This window comes from Pteronotus mesoamericanus, unplaced genomic scaffold (assembly GCF_021234165.1).
Source record: "Pteronotus mesoamericanus isolate MK-2021 breed Mesoamerican mustached bat unplaced genomic scaffold, CSHL_Meso_final contig_177, whole genome shotgun sequence".
Taxonomy (NCBI): domain Eukaryota; kingdom Metazoa; phylum Chordata; class Mammalia; order Chiroptera; family Mormoopidae; genus Pteronotus; species Pteronotus mesoamericanus.
This window is the reverse complement of record NW_026555073.1, coordinates 6,488,617-6,508,266: the sequence shown is the minus strand read 5'-3', so window position 1 is coordinate 6,508,266 and position 19,650 is coordinate 6,488,617. Positions and strand designations below refer to the sequence as shown.

General features: G+C 41.1%; 1 protein-coding gene and 1 non-coding gene across 2 annotated transcripts; one reads left to right on the top strand and one right to left on the bottom strand.

The window, feature by feature from the left end:
• Positions 1-5,892: 5,892 nt before the first annotated feature.
• Positions 5,893-6,011, bottom strand: LOC129065412 (small nucleolar RNA SNORA19). Its single transcript, XR_008528586.1, has one exon. It is a non-coding gene; the product is annotated as a small nucleolar RNA SNORA19 (small nucleolar RNA).
• Positions 6,012-11,621: 5,610 nt separating this feature from the next.
• On the top strand, positions 11,622-14,887 carry LOC129065348 (toll-like receptor 13). The gene has a single exon (XM_054566613.1). The coding sequence runs from the start codon at positions 11,622-11,624 to the stop codon at positions 14,472-14,474; it is 2,853 nt and encodes a 950-aa protein (XP_054422588.1). The 3' UTR covers positions 14,475-14,887.
• The last annotated feature ends 4,763 nt before the right edge of the window (positions 14,888-19,650 follow it).

The window sequence follows — 19,650 nt, the reverse complement described above, 5'->3', positions numbered from 1 at the left end:
GCCCTGACCGGGAATTGAACCAGGGACCCTTTGGTTCACAGGCCAGCACTCAGTCCACTGAGCCACACCAGCCAGGGCTCGAGTTTATTTTTGTGTATGGTTAAAGTTGGTGGTCGAATTTCAATTTTTTCCATGTAGCTGTCCAGCTCTTCCAACACCATTTGTTCAAGAGGCTATTTTTACTCCATTTTATGCTTCTGTTCCATTTGTCAAATATTAATTGACCATAGAGACATGGGTTTACTTCTGGTCTCTCTATTCTGTTCTATTGATCTATGTGTCTGTTCTTATGCCCCAGATCCTGGATTTGTTGAGGCTTTGAATTGTTCTTTTAGTCTCTATGTCATTCAATTCTGCTCTGATCTTGATTATTTCCTTTCTTCTACTCGCTCTGGGCTTTGTTTGTTGTTTTTTCTCCAGTTCTTGAGCTGTAGGGTTAGGTTGTTTATTTGAAATGTTTCTATCTTTTTTAGGTAGGTCTGCAATGCTATGAACTTCCCTCTCAGGACTGCCTTCACTGTGTCCTATAGGTTCTCTGGACTGTTGTGTGTTCATTTTCATTTGTTGCCAGAAAATTTTTGATTTCTTCTTTGATCTCATTATTGACCCATTCATTGTTTAATAGCATGCTATTCAGTCTCCAAGAGTTTAAATTGTTTTGAGTTTTTTCCTTGAGGTTGGTTTCTAGTTTCAAGCCCTTGTGGTCCGAGAAAATGTTTGTTATAATTCCAATTTCCTGAATTTGTTGAGGCTTGTTTTGTGTCCTTTAATGTGGTCTATCTTTGAAAATGTTCCATGTGCATTTGAAAAGAATGTATATTTTGCTTCTTTGGGATGAAAGGTTTTATTATATATGTCAGTTAAGTTCTTTTGATCTAGTGTTGTTCAGTTCCACAATATCCTTGCTAATGTTTTGCTTGGAAAATCTATCCATTTTTGACAGTGGGGTGTTAAAATCCCCTACTATCAGTGTGTTGCTGCCTATATCGTTCTTGAAGTCCTCCAAGATCTTCCTTTTATATTTGGGTGCTCCTATGTTGGGTGCATATAGATTTACAATGTTTATGTCTTCTTGATGGATTCTACCTTTGAGTATTATGAAGTGTCCTTCTGGGTCTCTTATTATGTCCTTTGTTTTGAAATCTATTTTGTCTGATATAAGTATGGCTACACCAGCTTTTTTTTCCTGTCCATTTGCTTGGAATATCTTTTTTCATCCCTTTACTTTCAGTCTGTGCGGGTCCTTGGTTCTGCGGTGGGTCTCTTGTGGGCAGCATATGTATGAGTCAAGCTTTCTTTTTATTTTTTTGTATATATCTATTTAACAATATAATATATGATTAAGCTGATATTTCAAATCAATGGGTAAAATAAGGCTTATTCAGCAAATAAGTGCATGGACCACTATTACTTGAAATAAAACAAATATAGAGCCCTGTTTCACACATTATACAAGAAATATTCAGATGAATTAAAAATCAATATGTAGAATCTAAGGAGTTTAGAAAAAAATAGAACTAATATTTTTTATGACCTGAAGTAAAATACTCAAACCCAGAAGCTATAAAGTAAATATTGACAATATGACTATATTAAACTTTAACTATATAGTAATATACATTAAAAAAAGTTAAAGGACAAGGAATAGAATAGGAAAGTATTTGCAACACATCTAAAACATGGTTAATAGGTTTTTTGTTTTTGTTTTTACAAAAAAAGTTCTACAAACCTTTAATCAATAAATGGATAAAGAATACCAAAAAGTCATTTAAAGGTTTTTTAAAAACAATAGAAATAGGCAAGAAATATACAAAACAGGTTTAAATAGTAAAGGAACAATTAAAATAACATCATTGTCACAATCAGATTAACGAGTATTAAAAATATTGGTAATATCAAATATTGGCAACTCTGAAAGGAACTGGGTATTCATAGAAACTTTTTCTTCATCTTAAAGTAGTCTTTTTAGCATATTTTGCAGTGCTGGTTTGGTGGAGATGTATCCTTTTAGTCTTCTTTTGTCTGGGAAACTCCGTATTTCGCCTTCCATTTTAATGGAGAGCCTTGCTGGGTAGAGCAGTCTTGGTTGCAGACCTTTGCTTTTCATGACTTGGAATATTTCTTGCCATTCCCTTCTGGCTTGCAATGTTTCTGTTGAGAAGTCAGCTGCTACCCGTATTGGGGCTCCCTTATGTGTTACTACCTCTTTCTCCCTTGCTTGCTTTAGGATTCTCTGTTTGTCTTTGCTATTTGCCATTTTAATGATGATGTGTCTTGGAGTGGGCTTCATTGGGTTCCTCTTGAATGGGACCCTCTGTGCTTCCCAGACTTGTGTGATTTTTTCTCTCCTCCAATTTGGGAAGTTTTCCCTATTATACGTATTATAATCCCTATTATATGGATGTTATTATGTTTCAGGTTGTCCTGCATTTCTCTCAGTGCGTCTTCATTCTTTTTGAGTCTTTTTTCATTTTCTTGCTCTTTCTGGGAGCTTTTTTCTACCTTGTCATCCAGCTCGCTGATTCAGTCTTCAGCTTCATCTAGCCTGCTTTGGATTCCTTCTACTCTGTTCTTCCATTCAGAAATTGTATTCTTCATTTCCACTTGTCTCTTTTTGATAGTTTCTATGTCCTTTTTCATGCTGATATAGTTTGCAGTAAGTTCCTCATAGTTTCCCCGTAGTTCTTGGTAATTCTCTCTGAGCTCACTGAGCTCATTGAGCTTCCTTAGAACCATTGTTTTGAACTCAATATCTGATAGTTTACTTGCCTCTATTTCGTTTAGTTTTCTTTCTGGGGATTCCTCCTTTCCCTTCGAGTGGGATGTATTTCTTTGTCTTCCCATTATTTGTGAGACTCTTCTTCTTTGCTTCTGATTCTTAAGTTTATCTGTCTTGATTTCCTGACTTTATGGTATGAACTTCTATGGTTGGAGTCTGCCGTTTTTACTTTGTGGATCTGCCTCTGATGATGTCGGAAGTTCACCCTGTCTGACCTGAGGCAGTCTATTCAAGACTTCCATGAATCTACTATTTGTCTCAAGTTTTCTTATCCATTCAGCTATCCTATGTCTTTTGTTTGGGGCATATGATCCATTTACATTTAAAGTTATTATTGATAGGTACTTATTCCTTTTTTTCCCTTTGTACCAGTGTTCCTCTCTTTCTAACTCTTTTTCTTCATCTTCTTAAAGCAGTCCCTTTAGCATATCTTGGAGTGCTGGTTTGCTTCATTGAGTCTGCTTTTGATTCCTTCTACTGTGTTCTTCAATTCCAAAATTTTATTTTTTATTTCCTCTTGCCTCTTACTGATAGTTTCTATGTCATTTTTTTCATGTTGATATAGTTTGCAGTAAGTTCCTCCTAGTTTCCCTGTAGTTTTTGGTAATTCTCTTTGAGCTCCCTGAGCTCATTGAGCTTCTTTAGAACCATTGTTCTGAACTCAATATCTGAAAGTTTATTTGACTCTATTTCATTTAGTTCTCTTTGTGGGGATTTCTCCTTCCCCTTCGATTGGGGAAGGTGTTTCTTTGTCTTCCCATTATTTGTGAGACTCTTCTTTTTTGCTTCTGCTTCTTAAGTTGGTCTATCTTGACTTCCTGACTTTGTGGTATGAACTTCTATGGTAGGAGACTGCTGAGTTTTTGTTTTTGTTTTTCTGGATCTGCCTCTGATGATGTCAGCTGTTGACCCTGTCAGACCTTAGGCAGTCTAGACACTTCCAGGAATCTACTGTCTGTGGCTCTCTCCTTCAGTTGTTAATCTAGTCACTCTGCTCTCAGCAGTCAGGCTTAGGTACCACAGGGCAGGACAGAGTCCCTCCTGTGTGTGTGGTTATTGTGTCCACTCACACTGCTGCCGCTCAGGGGCATGGTCTGCCTGAGCAAGATAGCAGCTGTGGAATGAGAGCACTGGGATCCCGCCAGCTACTCTCTCCATTCTCTCCCTAAAGCTTCCTTCTCCAGTCTCTCCTCAGGCATCCCCAGCCCACTCTGCCCCCACCTTTGCCAGAGACCAGGGTAAGTGGCTGCAAATAAAAATTTATGCATCGGCCCTTTAAATGGCTCTTTGTGTCTCCAGCTGCCTCTCTCTGGCAGAGGGCAACCCTGCCAGTTTTCACACTGGCTGTTATCTGTATACTTTATGGGATCTGGTGCTGTAGGCTGGAGATCCCCACTGATGGTTCAGACCCCACTTTTCTCAGGGGGATCCAATTGATACTTTAAATATCCCTCTGGCATTGCAACCCGTGGACGCCCTGCCCGCCTTCTCTAGTCTCTACCACACTCCTTACCAGTTAGGATGTGCTAAAGCTGATTCTTCTGCCTGTCTGACATTTTAAGTCTCCTTTCTTGCTACTGTTCAGTTGTTTTCCAGGTGATTTCTCCACAATTTAGTTGTAATTCCAGGTTGGTCCTGGGAGGAGGTCAGTGTAACTTCCACTCACTCCTCTTCCATTTTGAAGTCTCCCCCTGAATGTTTCCTGAACGTCTCCCTTGATCTTGTTAGTTTCTGCAGTGGGCACATCACAGGGAGATTTGCAAGTCAGTTGACTTGGCTCCCATGCAGAGAGAACAGCAGCTCCTTTTTCCCTGTGTGGGCAGCCCACTTCAAGTTGGATAGGCTGGTTCGTCTGGTCTGCATCTTTGTGGGGAGGGGAAGGGGGTGTGTCTGGCTGCCAAGGGGCCAAAGCAGAGCAAAGGACACAAACAGGAATGTCAATTTAGAAGCATAGAGTAGACAGGGGAGGACCAGGAATGAAATCTGGCGGCTAAGGGAGAAAGCACCCAACTTTCTGTTTTACCCTATGAGCTCGCTTATGTGCTCTCCAGTTGCTAATATATTTCCCTCCTTTTCTTCTCACATATTTTGCTCCTTAAATGACTAGGGGAGGCCAACTTACAGGTATTTCAAGAAGCGGAGTTTTACAATTTTGACAGCAGCTTTGGGATAGATGGTATCTACACATTTTATTTTTGTGCTAGTTTTTTTTTTAACTGTGGAGAAAAAATATTAAGGAACATAGAATCAGATGCTTAGCCTTTGCACGCTTTTGGTATAGCAAACTCTGCTACCAGGAAGTAAAGCTTTAGGCTTGTGACTCTCTAAAAAAGGTGAAGTAATGAGAAATTTATAAACTAGTCAAAGTTGTCTTTCATGACTCTTGTTTCCTCACTTGTGTACCAGGGGTGTCCAAATTTTTGGCGCCTCTTGGCCACACTGAAAGAAGAGTTGTCTTGGGCCACACATTCAGTACACAAACACTAACGAAAACTCATGAGAAAAACAAGAAAATGTTTTAAGTAAATTTACGATGTTGTGTTGGACAGCATTCATAGCCATCCTAGGCCACATGCAGCCCACGGGTCACGGGTTGGACACCCCTGTATGTGTTCCCTTCTGTCCCCTCACTGGGCTCCTTCCTCCCTGCCCCAATCAGCATCCTCATACCTTGTCCTTAATGCCATTTTTGACAGTTCCCTCTCTGGAAGGACACAGGAGAAACTGGTAACAGAGGTTACCTCTAGGGAAGAAGATACATAGGTTTCTCAGGGGTCGGGCTGAGAGGGAGACAAGTGTCTCCTATGTAACATTTTGTGCTGTTTGAATTTTATATATTTGCATGTAGCACCTGTTGGGAAAAAATTAAAACAAAATTTTAAAATCATTTTTCAGTAAAGAATTGACTATCCAGGCAGTCCACAGCTTATAACATTTAGGGGGAAGATGTTCTAGATTGAAGTGGTATAGATCAAACCTTGTTTTCTTATAAAAACAGTATCGCCTTATTTTTAATGCTATAACCAGAAGTGTTTTGGGATCTGTGCTCTGTTAGAAATAAAGGGTTACATTTTAAACTGAGAGCCTTATGCAGTTTTTGTTATTTTTTTTTTATTTGTCTGAAGGAGACTGGCAGCATTACTATTTAGTTATACTGCTAATTAACCTTCAACTCTTTGTATAGCACATAAGAAATAACAATGCTCACATGTATGAGAAATAGGTTTTGTTATTTTTTAAATGTTTTCTCGATTACAGTTTGCATTCAATATTATTTTGTATTAGTATCAGGTGTACAGCATAGTGCTTAGACAATCATACCCTTTACAAAGTTATCTCCCTGATATTTCCAGTCCCCACCTGGTACCCCCCAGAGCTGTTACAAAATTATTGACTATATTCCCTATGCTGTACTTTCCATTCTCATGATTATTTTGTAACTGCTAATTTGAACTTCTCAATCTCTTCACCTTTTTTATCCAGTCCCTCAACACTCCTCCCATCTGACATCCATCAGTCTATTCTCTGTATATTTGAGTCTGTTTCTGTTTTGTTTGTTCATTAGATTCCTCATGTAAGTGAAATTATACAGTATTTGTTTTTCTCTGACTTATTCTGATGGCACTGTTTATTAAAATGACCACAGATACCATATTTAATCAAATGCTAAATCCTATGCTTATGCTTATAGTCTAAACTTTATAAATGTGGTAAAAAAAAATCTCTCTTGATTTTTTAGTTAGATCTACTGAAAAATATTCTAACCCTACATAAGACAAATGTGTAGTAGCCAGTCTTGGTTTTTGGTTCAGAAAATATGGTTAGCTTAGATAGAATTTTTCCAAAATGTATATAAATTAAGTAGACCAACGCAGTAAAATAGTACTGCAAAATTTTATTAAGTAGGATATATAGTCTGCTATAAAAAATTCTTATTTCTTCACAATCCTTGCCTTATTTTGAATGCTATAACCAGAAGCGTTTTGGGCTCTGTGCTCTGTTCCAGCCCTTTAAAAGGCTCTGTGCATCACATCTACTGTGATTGGCCTCCAAGGAAGCTGCAAAACACAGCATCGTTTGGGTCTTTGCACAGGTTCCTCCCTATTATTCACTCTTTTGACTGTCTACTCTCTGCTCTCGTTTCCCCAGCATGCCAAACTTCGTTCCACACCATCCCTTCATTTTGACCACTTTAAGAACGTCTCTCCTCTGGCTCATAGCTAACAGCTCCTGGCTCTGGCATCGGCTCTCAATGCTTCTTCAATTGCAGCCACACCACCAGCTTCAGGTACAAGAAATCCCTTCCACTAGTCCTGTCCTCGGGGAAACTTTACCAAGAAGTCTTGTCCCTTTCTGTCTCTTGTCAGGGCAGGAAATTTTGATGTTTGGACAAGTTTGGATGTTAACATTTTTCCTTCACTTAAAATTTCCTCTAACAAACAGGGATAGATTTTAGGGGTCCTATTGGTATCCCTTGTCATCTCTGAGAGCAGAGAATATGTTAATCTGGTGGTGCTTGTTCTACCTAGTTTCCCATACCACCCAACACTTAGGCAAGACATAGTCACTTACACTACTTCTTCTTCCTCTTCTGCCTCTCTTCCTCTTTCTCCTTCTTATATTTGCTTTTACAATGAAATCTCTCCTCCTTTGAACCATTTCTTTTCTTATTGCCTAACAAACTCAAAATGCCTTAAAGCATTAAATCAATCTATTCATCTCAGGCCTTGAAATTGAAATTGACATTATCATGAGAGCATTTCTTTTTCATTTTATCTGTCATGGACGTGAATATAAAGTGTAAGCATAAACTTATGACACCACGTTTTCTGGAATATTCTAGAATTTATACACCAAATTTGCATCCTTCAAAGCAATCACCAAGATGGGTAACACAAATATCCCTATGATATAATATTGTCACAAATGTTTCGTGACTCCTCTTTTGGAATTAGAATATAGTAGGAAGAACATGAGGTTCTGAGATTATCTGAACCACTAGTCTGTCACACATTAGCTGTGCAATGCTGTGCAAGTTCCTCTCTCAGAACTTTCACTTCCCCATGTATAAAATGAGGTTAAGCCCTGGCTGGTGTGGTTTAGTGGACTGAATGCTGGCCTGTGACCCAAAGTCACCATTTCAATCCCCAATCAGGGCACACGCCTGGGTTGTGAACCAGGTCCCCAGTAGGGGGCGTGCAAGACACAACCAATCTATGTTTCTCTCCCACATCCATGTTTCTCTCCCTCTCTTTCTCCTTTCCTTCCCTTCTCTCTAAAAATAAATAAATAAATAAAGTCTTTTAAAAATATTTAAAAAGTAAGGAAAATAAAATGCAGTTAAGATTATTGGTCTTGCTGAGTTTTGTAGTGAGTCAATCATGCCCATGTTCATGCTCCCATATTAGAGCCAATTTATCATTTGCACAAGACAATTATTTTCCTTGTACACTCTCCCTTAGTTGATGGCTCTGTTTCCTGCTCCCTCATTTGTGTTCTGGTCAAACTCAACTATATTCTTCCTTTAAAAATTAGGAGTAGGAGGGAACTTTTCTGACTTGATATATACCTAAACCTACAAAAAATAAAATAATTAATGGAAAATCTATAGATACCATCCCATTAACCAAAAATCATTTTCTATCAAAACTATAATTTAATGTAGTATTGGAGGCTGCGACCAATATTTTATAAGACCAACATAAAGGAAAAGCATAAGAAATACATTCAATATGAATTTAAAAAAGAAATATATAAATTCCATTACTTGTACAGAATAGAATCACTAACAGATAAACCTAACAGACTATACAGTCACATTTTAAAAACTAATAAGAGAGGTCAGAAAGCTTTCTGTTACTTATGATTAACAATAACACAAACAATTCAAAATTTATGGCACCCTTCCTATATATAACTAGAAAGTTAAATAGGAAAAAAAATAAGATATCCCTTAAAATAATAAGATCTAAAAGTTTCTAGAAAACAACACGGAAAACAGAAAATTGTACAGAGAACATTTAAAAACTCTTTATAAATATTAGGGGAGTTTTGACCAAATGAAGATATACCATGTTCATATTTGGGGTGATTTAACATGATAATGGTAGCAATCCACTTCATATTAATTAGCAAATTCAATGTGGTCCAAAATCAAATTCCATCAAGACTTTGGGGGAAAGTTGGTAGACTGGCTTACATTTATAAAGGAAAAATTTTCATAAATTGCTAATCAACTTGAGAGAGAAGAGCGAAGACAAAGGATTCACCCTATTAGATATTAAGATATACTTTAAAGCCATAGTAATAACATGGCACGGTACCCGTGTAGGAACTAATAGGTAAACGAAGGAGCAGAAAAGAGAGGTGATGTATTACAGAATTATACACTTGAAACCTGTATAATTTTATTAACCAATGTCACCCCAATAAATTTAATTTAAAAAGAAAAATAAATTAAAAAATGGTGCCTCAAGAAAAAAAGAAAAGAGAGCTCAGAAATACCTTCAAGTATATATAGTAATTTGCTTTATGATAAAGATGCCCCTCGAAGCATCAGAAAAGAAACAGGTTGTTTTTTAGTTTATAGTGAACTACTTTGCTAATTGAGGACTATAGGTGGATTCCTACCTTACATAATATACAACAGTAGGATTTAGATGAATTAGACATAAATGGAAGAGGTAAAGTTAAATGTACAGCACTTAATGTAATCTAAAGAGGGAAACAATTTTTTGGTTTCCACATGCAAAATCATAAGGCCAAAAAAAAAAAGTCTTTTTATCACATAATGATTACAAAGTTCCGGTCAACAAAGAATATATAGACAATGTTAAGTGATAGGTGACAGATAGAAGATATTTAAGTCATTAAGCCAACAGGGGATTAATATCTAGGATATATGGGAAACCCCACAGAGAAATGGAAAAAGGATGTAACTAATAACTAAGCAGGTCACTGAAAGAAAAGTCCAAATGGCTACCAAATATATCGAAAGATTCTTAAAATCTCAAATATTCAGAAATATGTCAGTAAAAGACAACGAGATATCACTTTAATACCACAAGAATTACCAAAATTATAGAAGTGGATAGTGCCACTGATGTTGTAAGCAGTAAGTACCTTACTTCATTTATAAAAGCTTTTTAAAGTCATGTTTTGTGATTCTATTTGTTGTAATACCGCAGCGACTGTTATTGTATCAATCCCCAAAAGGCCTCTTTTATTAGGTGTATGTTTCTATAATAGGTGCTTGTTTTGTGATTCTTAGAATTACAAAATAGTGCTAGGCAATGCCGTATATTTACGTGTGCCCATGAAAATACATGTATACAAAGGAAAGACAAGAACCCAATGCAACTGTGCTATTTCCTTTCTTCCTCTGTGAAAAGTGGTGGCCTAGCGTTAAGGTGAAAAGAAGGGAATAACCTTTTATGGAGCTAGACAGTGTACCAGGCTTCAATCTGGGCACTTTCAGTTGTCTGTTCAATCTGAACCACATTATGAGGGAGTAGGTATTATTTTCCCATTGTATGGATAAGAAAAGAGGTTCAGAAGGGTAAAATCGTTTGTCAAAAGCACAGGATTAGTGATGACCGGTGTAGCTCAGTGGGTTGAAGGTCATCCTGCCAACTGGAAGGTCATCGGTTCGATTCCCAGTCAGGGCACATGCCTGGGCTGCGTGCCTGGTGCCAGCGAGGGGGTGTGCAAGAGGCAACCAATCAATGTGTTTCCCTCGCACATCGATGTTTCTCTCCCTTCCTTTCCCTCTCTCTAAAAGTAAATATATAGCATCTTTTCTGTTTTAAGCACAGGGTTAGAGCCTGGTTCTGTTTGGGCTGGTGGTCTTTTTAGTACAGCACCATAACCGTGGGGGCAGATTGAAACTGGGTGGCGAAGCTGGAGAAAACTTGGTCTGCACACATCAGAAAGTAAACTGGCAGAGCTAGAGCTATTGTCGTTAGTTGTTTTTTTTTCCGCTTACCAGAAATGTCCTATGCTACTCACGGGTTTAATCGTCTGAGGCGTGTGAATGCAGATTGCGGTGAAATGAGTGACTCTGCAGCAAGGACTTTGTATTCTCTGTATTCATTCACGTTCAGACATGCGTGACCTGTAAACTTTGTCAACCTTGTTTTTTTCCCCCTACCATGGATGATTTTTTTCCCTTTTTTAAAGATTTCATTTATTTATTTTTAGAGAGAAGGGAAGCGAGGGAGAAAGAGAGGGAGAGAAACACCAGTGTGTGGCTGCCTCTCACTCGCCCCGTACCAGGCGTGTGCCCTGACTGGGAATTGAACCTGTGACTCTTTGGTTTCCAGGCTGGCGCTCAGTCCACTGAGCCACACCAGCCAGGGTCCATGGATGTTTCTTTTAACTGGACTGAGATCCATAGACCTCCCAGGCGCATCTCCAGTGGTGAAATTTCAGGTGTCAGCCTCCAACACCAAGGGAGGCATTTGATTGTGCAGGGCTGAGAGGAGGGTTGGGAAGTTTCTTGATTTTTTAAATTAAATCAAATATGCAGTTAAGTGCCTTCTGTGCCTCTGCGTGCTAACAATTTTTATCATAGGAGAAATAACAATGGTCTTTCGCGGATACACATAGAGATTGCTTTAGACATGGGTTTACTGTGGAAGTTAACTGTGGGCGAATTTTTGTTTCATTTTCTTGAAGCAGCTAGGAAATGTTGAGAGAGAAATGGAAACAAAACAACTTTCTCTTTTTCCTTTGCAGGAAAGCCACATGGAAAGACCATTTCTTCAAAAATGAGCATCATACATGGGAAGGGCCTTTTTTTTTTTTTTTTCTCATGGCAACTCTGAAGCCTGGGGCTGACACCATGGGCTTTGAGAACTTCCAGCCTTCCCAGCAGCTCTGGCTTGTTTTAATGGGATTGTCTCTGCTGTCTTTGGCAGAGACGTACGGATTCAGCAAATGTGCACAGTATGAATTGGACATTCACCACGTTTTCTGCATTCGGAAGAAGATCACCAACTTGGCAGAGGCCATTTCTGACATCCCTGGGTACACTACTCACCTCAACCTGACACAAAACGAAATTCAAGTCCTTCCTGCCTATGGCTTTACTAATCTGTCCGCTCTGGTGGATTTGCGACTGGAGTGGAACTCCATTTGGAAGATCGAGAAGAGGGCTTTTTGGGGACTTGCAAATCTGACCCTTTTGAACTTGGTAGAAAATAAGATTCAAAGTGTGAATGACTCCTTTGAGGGCCTGTCCAACTTGGAGACTTTGCTCCTGAGCCATAATCAAATTACCAATATTCACAAAAATGCCTTTGTCCCTCTTCTCAAATTGAAACACTTAAGCTTGTCTAGAAACAGTATTACCAACTTTTCCAATGTTCTCGAAGCCGTCCAGCATCTTCCACACCTGGAATACCTCGATCTTACTAACAACAGCATCAAGTCCTTGGACCACAGTCCCGGGTCTTTGGTCTCCCTGACCTGGCTGAGCCTGCAGGGGAACAAGCTAACAGAATTAAATTTCTCTGCTTTGTCACTGCCTAACGTGACCACTCTGGATGTCTCTCAGAACAGCCATAAAGCCATCCAGCATGTGGCTCTGGAAACTCTGCCCCAGCTGAGGAGCTTGAATCTGAGCGGCACATTGGTAAACCTGGAGAGGCTTCCAGCCAAATATCTACAGAATCTCAGTGAACTAGACCTTAGCAGCTGGGAGTTTAGAAGTGGTCACTTAAACATCAACAGTGTGTGTCACCTCCTCAGAAACTTGCCCATGTTAGAGGCTTTTGTCTTTAGGAAAAAGGCCACCGATGCAGGGGACATAAAGCGTCTCGCCAACTGTACCAGGCTTTTGTCCCTTGACCTGAGACAAAACAATAACCTGGTTCACCTCAATGACAGCGAGTTCAATGGTATGCCCAGCCTCAAGAGCCTGCAACTAGATAGGTGCCAACTTTCCTCTGTCACCAACCAGACCTGGAGCGCCCTCCAGAACTTGACCACCTTACATATGAGCCACAACAAGTTTAAAGGATTTCCCGATTTTGCATTTTCACCCTTGAGGTCCTTAGAAGTTCTCTTCCTCTCTAGAAATCCCATCACAGAACTCAGCGGCAGGGCCTTCTATGGGCTGTATTCTTTGAAGGAATTCAACCTGGCTGGGTGCTGGATAGTGGAAATTGACAAATACACCTTTGCTCAATTTCCAAATTTAGAAATTTTAGACCTCGGCTACAACAATCTTCGAACTCTAAAACGCAGAACCTTTCATTTTCTGAAGAAACTCCAAGTTCTGATTCTCTCCCAGAACCGCCTGAGTATTATCGAGACGAATGCATTCTCTGGCCTTACTTACCTTAACACCCTTGACTTGACATACAATATCTTGTCAAGTGTAAGGGCAAGTTTTTTCTTGGGCCTTGAAAATCTAGAAGTTTTGAATCTCGGTTTTAATAAAATTACATATGAGACCAGTAGGACCTTTCACTTTCCCCCATTTATGAACCTCAAGTCTTTGAAACAACTCAACCTCGAAGGACAGGTGCATGGGGTTCAGGTTGTCCCCACCAACTTCTTCCAAGGGCTGAGCAGCTTGCAGGAGCTACTCCTGGGCAAAAATCCCGTGGTATTCTTGGACCATCTCCAATTCGACTGCCTGACTAACCTCACAAAGTTGGATATCTCAGGAACCAAATCTGGAGAGCGAAGTCTCTATTTAAATATTTCCTTATTCCAGAAACTCAAAAGACTACAAATGCTGCGCCTGGAAAACAACAACATTGAGTCGCTGACTCCCAGTATGTTCTCGGGCTTAGAAAGACTTCAGGTCTTCTCTTTAAGATTCAACAACCTCGAAGTCATTAATCAAAGTCATCTGGAGAACTTGAAGTCTCTTAAATACTTTGATCTCTATGGGAACAAACTCAGGTGCAACTGTGAGAATGTGTGGCTCAAGAACTGGTCGATAAACACGCCCAATGTCCACATACCTTACCTCTGGAGCTACCCCTGTCAGCAGCCAAACACTCAGAGTCTGTTGGTGGATTTTGATGATGCTCTGTGCAATTTTGACCTGGCGAGGGTTTGCTTCTTCTGCTCCTTCAGTCTGGTCCTCGCGACAATGGTCTTCTCTTGGTTCAGTGCCAAGATAACGTCATTTCTGTGGTACGGGCTGTACATATTTCGAACCCGGTACCTGGCCAGGTGGCACAGGACAGAGAAGGAGTTCATCTACGATGCCTTTGTCTCTTTCACTGCCACTGATGAGCAGTGGGTCTATGAAGAGCTTGTTCCAGCCCTCGAAAAAGACGGCCAGCCCACCTTTAAGCTGTGTCTTCACCAGCGGGACTTTGAACCAGGGATGGACATCTTCGAGAACATTCAGAATGCCATCAACGCCAGCAGGAAGACCCTGTGTGTGGTCAGTAACCACTACCTGCAGAGCGAATGGTGCCGCCTCGAAGTGCAGCTGGCCAGCATCAAGATGTTCTATGAGCACGAGGACGTTATCATCTTGATCTTCCTGGAAGAGATCCCAAGCTACAAGTTATCCAGCTACCACCGACTCAGGAAACTTGTGAACAGGAAGACATTTATCACCTGGCCAGACAGTGTCCACGAGAGGCCACTCTTCTGGGCTCGTATTAGAAATGCATTGGGCAACAAATCCGTGGAGAAGAACAACGTGCAGCTAATTGTGGTTGAATGACTGGAAGTCTTGGTGACCTCCAATCTACTGTTGCCTGAGGGATGCAGAGGCTAACGGTGGGACTGAATGTACGTGTTCTGCAGGGAAAATGACATGAGATGCTTATGAGCGTTAGACCCGAGATCACTTGGGCGATTGGAAGAGTGAAGGGGGCTGCTTGAGGAAGCTTCAGGAACAGTGACCTCACTCTAGGGGATTAGTTATCTGGAAAGTATATCTTTCATCAAGGGGAAGACTGGGAAGACAAGTCACCTGAAAGTCTGGCAATCAAGAGAGCCCTCGTATGTGCCTGAAAACATTGTTCGGCAACTTTCTCCAAATCAGTTCCTGTCAAGATAGATCAAACTGTGCTTCTTCTAAGAATCTGTAACAACAGAAAGACCACATACGGACCTTAATAAAGGCAAAAAAAAAAAAAAATTCTGGTATAGTCTTCTTTAGAGCATAAGATTCCAAAGGGCAGCTTTTTCCTCTGTTTAAGTCAGAGCCCAAGAGTTAAGAGAGTCCTAGTTGGGTGTCCATCAATTTACTTCATGGAAAGCAGCCTTGATGAACTAGCCATGCAATGATGCCTTCAGAAATGATCATCTCAGTGTGGCTCAGTGGACTGAGCGCTGGCCTGCGAACCAAAGGGTCACCAGTTCAATTCCCAGTCAGGGCACAGGCTTGTGTTGCGGGCCAGGTCCCCAGCAGGGGGTGTGTGAGAGATGGCCACACATGGATGTCTCTCTCCCTCCTTTCCCCTCTCCCTAAAAATAAATAAATAAAATCTTTTTTTTTTTTCTTAAAAGGGAAATGATCACCTCGCTGTGATAAAACAGACTTCATAGAGCAGTTTCTGGCAGGGACGTGGTCTCTTGGGACTTCATGCTCCAGGCACCAGACGCACACCAGGGTTCTGTAGCAGGTACTACCTGGTGGAAGCAACACCCAGCTTAAGAGCCATGGCTCTTGCATGAGGCAAAAGTGCTTCACATTCCTGTAGGAAGAACTCTTCCTTCAGGAAAAGTGTTACAAATTCCTGGAGCAAGAGGGACCACAGGGTCCCAGAGAGTATCAGCCTGCAGTTAGAGCCGCAGTGAGAGTAGCCGCGTACCAATGCTTCTCTTTTCTGATTGTCTCTCCACAGGGACTGCTTTAGTTGCTGGCTTCCTCCTGCAGCCTTCCCCTGGTCCCTCAGACTCTGGGAAGAGTTTGCTGAGGAAGAGACCCCGCAGGGCAGAATTTTCAGTGGCTGGGGTAGCCGAATGATTACTTCAGTGGCCCCCAGCCAGGCCTCTTCGTAATATAAATGAAGAAAGCTTGGCATGTTTTGGGAAGGAACTTTGTTAAACTGTTAGCAAACAATCCGGGGCACGGAGACGGGCATTGTGTCACCCTCGGTGAGTGCTTGTCCCGCGGCTGCCATCCTCTCACCTTCCTCCTGTGGGTCTTTGCTGGAGAACTGACTCAAAAATAAAATGGCTTATTGAAGCCCTGCATAGAGCCTGTATTTTTCCATGTATAATGCGCGCCTGTGTTTTTGTGCACATTATACACGGGATTATTATGGCCATTGTTATGCCCATGGTATGTAATTGTTATGCCCATGTATAGTGTGTATCCTTATTTTCCCCTCAAATATTTGGGCAAAAAAGCATGCATTATACATGGCGAAATACGGTAAACATCACTTCAGGATTCCCTGCATCCAAATAACTGATATCGACTACTTTGTTGATCTTGTTCATCCTTCAAGGTGTATTCGAACATTTCCCAGTCTCCTGGATTGCATACAAAAGGATGAACGTTTGGGAAAAGTGTAAAAAATAATGCAAGGGCATTTGCGTGGGAAATGATGTCATCATTTGGATGTTTATGGGATAAATATTACGTCGTAGCAGGATATAATTTACAACTGCCATGTGGGACATGCAAGAAAGATCACATTGCTTAATTTTCTTTAAATCAAATGATATCTGATTTTGAGGCTCTGTTCTGCTAGACTGGTGGAAAACTCAATCTCAAATCGTTATGGGTTCGTCACCCTTACCCACTAACCCCTCCTGCTCTTGCATAAGAACAAAAAATGGAGGACTTTTGTAGAAATGATGCATTCAGGAGCAAAAACCTAAAACTGACCTTTTTCCTGCATTTTCAAAAAAAAAAAGTTAGAACAGTTTTTCCAATCTTTGTCCACACTAATTACCACTTATATGCCCATTGTCCAAGCCGGATCGCTGGAACCTGAGGGCTCTTCTGCCTCTGAGCTAGGCTTGGCATTGTGTCTTTGCTGAGATTGGTTACAACCGTTCCTTCCTGAAGTGCTACCACCTCCCTGGAGATGGAGTGTGTCTTGGATCCCACCACCCAAGGAAACAGCGGACCTCTGTCCTTTCCCTGGTCTTGAAACTGGGCCTTAATGCAAAGATAGAAGCCAGATAGCACTAAGTATAGCAATTAATATCAGCTGACTAAGGTTTGAAGCTTGACTCAACTGCTTAGGAATTGTAACCCTGTTGCCTAACCTCTCCAAACCTGTTTTCTTCTTTTTTTAAAAAGATTTTATTTATTTATTTTTAGAGAGAGGGGAAGGGAGGAAGAAAGAGAGGGAGAGAAACATCAATGTGTGGTTGTCTTTCACATGCCCCCATTGGGGACCTGGCCTGCAACCCAGGTGTGTGCCCTGACTGGGAATCGAACCAGTGACCCTTTGGTTCGCAGGTCAGCGCTCAATCCAGTGAGCCACACTAGCCAGGGCTCCAAATCTGCTTTTCATTCTGTAAAATCAGAATAAGTAAAATAGCTTTTCTAGGCCGGTTGAAGGATAAAATGGAATAATGTGTAGCAGGGCTTAGCAGGATGTGTGGCTCATAGATGTTAGCTATGAAATTCACCTTCCTCCTGATTGAAGGACCTGGGGCAGAAAGAGTAATGGGTGTCACAGGATGGGCTTATTGAAGAAAAGCAGCTAGAAATATGAAAGCCACCAGCTTTGTCCACCTCGCCATTTGCTAAAGGATGATCCGGAAGGGAATCCTGTGTTTCCCCAAAGGTTATAGTGTTGACAGTGCTTAAAACTTTGTAGAGTACTAAAAGATTTTTCCATTTATTGCTTACCACCCCCTGACATGCTCAACCTAATACCCATCATCTAACCTGTGGATGTTCAAGGCGCAAGTGTGCAGTTTTTAGGGCCAGAAGGAAGTTTCGGGGTCAGTGCGTTGGATTGATGAAAGTTGCTATCCGAGGCGAGAGGGAGAACGTGAAGACACACTGGAACAGGTTTTCCTGCGATCCCTTGCACAGCACTGCCACCTGGTGGTTATTTAAGAAATCACACTATCTCCCGGCTTCCCCGCCGCACACCTACCCTCCGCCACGGTGCAGTCCTAAGGTATTAACGGAAAGAATAGGGTGATTGATGCATTGTATTGGCTTCCTGTGGCTGCTGTAAGAAATTACTATAAAGATGGTGGCTTAAAACAACAGGAATTTATTCTCTCACAGTTCTGGAGGCCAGAAATCCAAAATCAAGATGTGGGCAGGACCATGATCCCTGCAGAAGCCCTAAAGGAGATCTGTTTGTTCCCTGAGTTTTCCAGCCTCTAGTGGCTGCCAGCTGCCATTCCTGAGCTCATTGCTGCATCACTCCAATCTCTGCCTTTCTTTTGTATTGTATTTTATTGTTTATGCTATTACAATTGTCTGTGCTCTTTCTCCCTTTGCCCGTTTCTACCCAACCTTCCCATACCTCTCCTCCCTCAGGCCATCCCTGTATCAGTGTCCATGTCCATGGGACATACATACATGTTCCTTGGCTTGTCCCTTCCCCTTCTTTCATCCAGTCCCATTTCTCCCTCCCCTCTGACAGCTGTCAGTCTGTTCCACGCATCCACACCTCTCTCTCTTCTCTGATTGCTAGTCTACTTTGTTTATTACGTTCCATGTGTAAGTGAGATCATATAGTATTTGTCTTTCTTTGGCTTGTCTCACTTAGCATAATGCTCTCCAGGTCCAGCCATCCATAGTGTCGCAAAAGGTAAGAATTGTTTCTTTTGTACTGCTGCATAGCATCCCACTGTATATATGTACCACAGGTTTTTTTAAAAATCTACTCTTTTACTGATGGGCACTTGGGCTGTTTCCAGATCTTGGCTATTATAGACAACACTGCTATGAACATAGCAGTGCATATATTTTTTTGAATTGGTGTTTGGGGAGGTTTTACTTAGGGAAAAATTGTGGTAGTGATATAGAATGTCAAAGGTGGGTGAGAGGGATAGAGTTGGGTGGCTGGTGAGCTCTTCCACACCTTTTCAGAGCATGCAAAAGATCATGGGGGTGTGGGGTAAAACATTGAATCCCCAAAGCCAAATACATGTTTCAGTAAAATAAAGTAAGAGTAGAAGCAGGCTGAACTTTAATAGGGAAAAATTGAAAAACCTGTCTCTAGGTTTAGAAATTATCTCTATAAATGAAGGAAAGCATGTCTAAATGGCAGTTCATGCCCTGGATGGTGTGGCTTAGTGGATAGGTCTGCGAACCAAAGGGTCACCGGTTCAATTCCCAGTTGGGACACAGGCCTGGGTTGCAGACCAGGTCCCCAGTTGGGGGTGCCTGAGAGGCAACCACACACTGATGTTTCTCTCCCTCTCTATTCCCATCACTTCCTCTCTAAAAATAAATAAATAACATCTTAAAAAAAACAAATAGAAGTTCATGTGAAAAATGGTTTAATTTACCACAAGGTTTAGTTGTATGACATGACTGAGTAGAATGATAATGCAACCTTAAGTGGAGCCAATAGAAGTGTAGGTCACTGTCAATGATATTTCTACTGTAAGCTGTGCAAACCAGAGCTCATCTGTTTCCAGTTCAAGGCAAAGTATTGTATAGCATTCATATCGGAAAGTTCATCAATCATAAATATACAGCACAATGAATTTTAACAAAGTGAACAAACCCATATAACTGCTAGGGTGGCCCAGTGCTCCTGTTTTCCCAGGACTGTCCTGGTTTTAGCGCTGAAAGTCTTGCACTCTGTGAAACCCCTTGGTCCTGGGCGAACCAGATAGTTGGTTACCCTAACCCATGCAGATTAAGAAATAGAAAATTACCAGTACCTTAGAAGCCCTCATATGCATGGTCAGTTAGTACAATCCTCCTCTCCAACAGAAACCAGTATCCTGGCTTC